Source organism: Frankliniella occidentalis, unplaced genomic scaffold (genome assembly GCF_000697945.3).
Source record: "Frankliniella occidentalis isolate FOCC.00 unplaced genomic scaffold, Focc_3.1 Scaffold111, whole genome shotgun sequence".
In the NCBI taxonomy this organism is placed as follows: domain Eukaryota; kingdom Metazoa; phylum Arthropoda; class Insecta; order Thysanoptera; family Thripidae; genus Frankliniella; species Frankliniella occidentalis.
This window is the reverse complement of record NW_026267239.1, coordinates 76,439-81,107: the sequence shown is the minus strand read 5'-3', so window position 1 is coordinate 81,107 and position 4,669 is coordinate 76,439. Positions and strand designations below refer to the sequence as shown.

The 4,669-nt window shown below is 37.0% G+C and overlaps 1 protein-coding gene across 2 annotated transcripts in view; it reads right to left on the bottom strand.

Moving 5' to 3' along the window:
* LOC113203087 (gamma-tubulin complex component 2-like) overlaps positions 1–3,595 on the bottom strand; it is a 35,564-nt gene extending 31,969 nt beyond the window's left edge. Inside the window, exons 1-11 of one of the 2 annotated variants that reach the window (XM_052270116.1) lie at positions 3,207–3,595; positions 2,902–3,060; positions 2,620–2,809; positions 2,061–2,540; positions 1,862–1,990; positions 1,575–1,748; positions 1,315–1,489; positions 1,081–1,231; positions 735–988; positions 486–648; positions 201–375 (exon numbers count right to left, since the gene is read on the bottom strand). In XM_052270116.1, the coding sequence (XP_052126076.1) occupies positions 201–375; positions 486–648; positions 735–988; positions 1,081–1,231; positions 1,315–1,489; positions 1,575–1,748; positions 1,862–1,990; positions 2,061–2,540; positions 2,620–2,809; positions 2,902–3,060; positions 3,207–3,259 (2,103 nt within the window). In that variant the 5' untranslated portion in view covers positions 3,260–3,595. The remainder of the gene's footprint in view (positions 1–200; positions 376–485; positions 649–734; positions 989–1,080; positions 1,232–1,314; positions 1,490–1,574; positions 1,749–1,861; positions 1,991–2,060; positions 2,541–2,619; positions 2,810–2,901; positions 3,061–3,206) is intronic. The other variant, XM_052270117.1, reaches the window with a different exon arrangement.
* Positions 3,596–4,669: the final 1,074 nt, after the last annotated feature.

Below are 4,669 nucleotides of genomic sequence, written 5' to 3'. Positions count from 1 at the left end.
TTAACCAAAAATTGTACAGGGCACGTCTGCCCCCTGATCATTACGATTTTAATTGATTTGTAAATAAAACTTTGCTTACTTTTTCCTTATGTGTTTTAGTTTAAATCCTCTTACATCACACTACCAGAAGGGCAAAACTCTTTGATAAAGACTATCAAATTCCTTAGAGAATGTTTCTAGCTTAAATGTAGAGCACTTACCTTATTTATTTTTTCCAGAAAATTGTGCCAGTTGGGTTCAATTACTTCAACCATCATGTAATACTGCAGATTCTGCACACAATTCAACATACGTTGTCTCAAAATAAATGCAGGTCGATAGCTTTGCGATGATGATACAGGAAACATCTTGCACACTTTATTTGAAAGCCACACCCTAAGTAAAACATAAAAAAAACATTAGATTAGATTTAAGTAAAATGAGACATAATTAAATTTCAATAAAACAACAAAAAAAAAAAAAAAAAATTGGTAGATTGATAATACCTGCATAACAATCGCTCTACATGTTTACAATAAAACAAGTGTCTGAAGATCATTTGGTAACAGGCCTTCGTATTGTAATTAAGCACCAAAGATACTGGCCACCTTACTTCATAGCCAAACGAAAATGATTCTAGCCCAGTAAGTTTATCTGGAGAGCACGATTCTGAAATATAACATTTCAAAATAATTAAAAAATGTGTGATAACCAAAAATTGTTGACTAAAGGTAGATAAGAATGTCCTTGCATACCTGACAGCTCCTGATTTTGAATACCATGAATTTTAAACATTTGATGCACAAGATCAAAAGGTAAAAGTTCAGCTCGCATATCATCTTTGTAAGGATCAGAATTGGCTGTTGACGTTCTCAATGCTAGTTCCAACAAAGATTCTAACCGATGAGGAACAATATCATTGATATTTTTGGATAACTCTCCCTCACACATATCCATGAGCTGTACAATGAAGTCACCTTGATCATGTAAAAAATAATGTTTGACTGACCTGAAATAAGCATGGTAAAACTTTTAAACAAATTTCATTTGTTGATTTATTTGCATCATTATTTTTAAAAGCATAGAAACTTGTTGGCTTACCTGAGTCTCCCCATAAGATCATACTCTTTTATTAATAAATCAAGAAGTGTCTGACTAGCAAAGCAATATGCTTGTTCAATAGCCTCAACATATTCACTCTCTGCTATAGTGTATTTAAGTTCTTGAGACTGTGGAGACTTGACATTTCTTCCTACAGCCAATCAAAAGATGGTGTAAGTAAGTATACAAAATAAAATCTCTTCACATCCATTAATTTTAACTGACATGACTCACCACACTGACGGATAACATTCAAGTACTTTCCAGTCCTTAGGATGACATCAGATATTTTTTCCAGGAAAATAGGAACCCGATCACGACATATGATGTAGCACTTGGCCCAATAATCATCGGAATAATTGGCAGGACGGTCTTCTCTCTGAATAAGCTCATTATCTTCAACAAGAAACTGAAAATAAAATAAAGTGATACATGAAAAACACATATGGTTGAAGTACAATATACCAAAGACAAGAGTCTTATATGTTATTTACCTCCTCATAGGGGTCTTGAATAACTCCAATATAGATCCATTTTTGTAAAATTTCCATGTAAGGAACACTGGCAGCTTGAGTTAAATGCATACAGAGTTTTCGCACCTTGGGATCACCGGCAGAAACTGTCTGCTCATGCAATAAGCTAAGCACCTTACCCCCTTGAGCTCCAGCCTGGATTAGATAAAACAAACATCAGATTAGATAAATTAGATATTTAAAATTCAAGCAAATATGATATAAAATATTTAAGATCTAAAGTGATTGTCATGACTTCTATAACAAACCTTGTTGATTGTGATAGCAATGTTAGCAAGTATTTCCATGGTGCGCAATGTTGGTTGAGAATAAAACCGAATGGACTGCAGATTCACGTTTTCATGTCTTATATGCATTTCTAGTTGAGCTAAAAATACCTGGAATAAAGTCAACATTAGAGCATCAAAAATCAAATCCTGTAGAACTGAATGTAGTTCCTCTATCTACCTTGTATTCATGGATGAGCAGATTCATGGCACCCGCCAATGACTGATTTACTTGGCCATGATGATAAGATGACTTTTCCTCAATGAAGCGCACTATGATGGAATAATAAGATGCCAAGGGCAGAATTTTTTCAACCAGTTGACGCAGTGAAGGATCTACTCCCTCACTCACAGCAAATGTGCGAAGTTGATTAGGTTCCAAGGGTGGATGAGGAACTATGTATTCACCCTCTAACCCAGACAGCACATACAGTAAATCCTCCATGAGCTTAGTTTCTTGTGAATACATAGGAACATCTTGAAGGGGGCGTGGTGACAAAACTTCTATACCAAAATCAAGGCCCATGTGAGGGCGAAGTTTACCCCAATCAGGAACCACAGGTGCCTGATAGGAAGGATGCCTAATTTTTCTTTCCAAATCCTTGTATCTCTGAGAAGATCTTTTGGAAACTGAGGCGGCTTTCTTCACGCGTGTCACAATCTACAAAAAACATTTCATTTATATTTGGAAGAAATAGAATGAACAGAATCAAGTTCATTTACAATTGAATCAAACTCACCTCAGGAAGATTTTGTCCATCCACATGAGACGACACTGTTCTACTATCACTGAGAACTTTTGGAGTGCTCAGGGATGACGCTGACTCAGATCTTCCAGAACTAACAGCCTTACGGTAAAGATAATCCTTGAGTTTCTTATCCTGTGTGATTTGGTAGAGCAATGCAATAATATGTGGAAGTGAAGAAATTCTGAAATAAAAAATACAAGTTGGAAAGCACAATGAGCTATGAACACATAACAAAAATACATTTAAAAAATTCTGTTTTAATCAGACACTTACTGCTTAGATTTCAGCTCTTCATACTTTGATATAAATGCATCTGGGTTTGGGCTTCTCTGGGAAACTTGACGCAAGTTTGATTGTAAAACACTTCCTGACACAGTGTCAGATGAATTAATATGTAGACTTTCCACAAATTCCTCAGCTGATGATGTGACCCTAGAATGCAGAAGAAAGAAAACAATATTATTAAAAAATAATAGACAAAGACAGTTTAACGAAAGCATCAGAAAAATACAAATGTTATGGAGGTTAAGATTTATTTATTATTTGAAATACATTGTAAATTACATTAAAATACCCACCCAAGAGCCGTGATGAGTTCTTGGACAAGCCAGTGAACACGGTATTCACTCATGACTCTGTTTCTAATTTACACATCAAATATATTTTGTTTTGAATGTTGTAATGTAATGTTTTGCTTTACAGTGATTGTCAGTTCAGTTTCAAATGTTTTTCTCACAACGCAAACTACGCGGGAAAACACAACCTCTTCGTCGACGGTAATCTAAGGGGTTGTGACTAAAAAAGGTTAGGTAAAACGTAAAACGGTTAACTAAACCAAACAACCAAAACAGACTAAGGCTGGAATTGAAAATCTAAGGCGCTTTCCATCTAAAATACGGATTTTGAGATACTGACAGTTTCAGTACACTGCATAAGAACGCCACCTTTGAAACCTTTGAAATTGCACAATTTTCCCGCGAATTGGCTCCGTCGTAGATTCGCCAGCGCCTCCTAAACAGGGTGGAGGGAGGGGGGGGTAGAGGGGAAGGCAGCAGTGTTGCCAATTTAGCGGATTATCTGCTAGATCTGGCGGATTTTGACCCAAGCTACCGGTAGCGGATAATTTTGACTGTTAACAGCTAAAATCCGCTAAAAATCCCCTAATGTCCGATTTTTTGCGATGATTTTGGAGCACTTCTTCATCCATCGATCGACGTGTGGTGGGAGAGGGGGGGGGGGGCTTCTCTGGTGCGGGAATACCCGTGCACGCGTGCTTCCACATGCTCACTTCGGTGATATGGTGATATCCTCCTGCCTCGTGCTGGAGTTCTTGACTAGGTGCGGCTGTCTGCGAGTTCTCATCGAACTTAACTGTGTCGACTAGGTAAGTTTTTTTACTCGTTCTTATCCCACTTCACCTTCTTTGTGTAAGACCGAGTATAGTGCGGTGTTCCCTTTTCCTGTTCCTACTTTCATCCCAGAACACACACACAGAGATATGACAGTAGTACTACTGTAGCTGGGACGCTGGTCTCAATTTACAGCAATCGACCTTTTTCAGGTTTTGTAGTATAATTTTGTGCACTTTTTACAAATTTTGCGTGTTTTCATTCCAAGTCCCTGACCAAAGCTTATTTGTATCTGTTCAAAAAGGTATTTGTCAGTATTTGTCAGGGAAATATTAACCTCAAATTTCAAAACACCCCCACAATACCAGATCCAGAAACCTAGTCACAAGCTAGCAATTGTCAGAATAAATTGCAATTAATGCATGATTTTGACTTAAGGATTTTGTAGGTTTGTTTTGTGTATTTTTTACAGGAATCATGGTGAACAAAACAGCAGAAGACGTTATTAGCCCTGCTTATAATATGGGTGAAATAGTAGCGGATGATATTGTTTGCAGCGACTACGAGAGTGTAATGGATGGTGATTCAAGTCTAACTTGTACAGAGCAGGTGTGTTTTCAGTTTTTATTAAAACTTAGTTTAATTGGTGTTAAGTTTAATAAAATGAAAAGTGGACCTAGAGACCTCCAAGG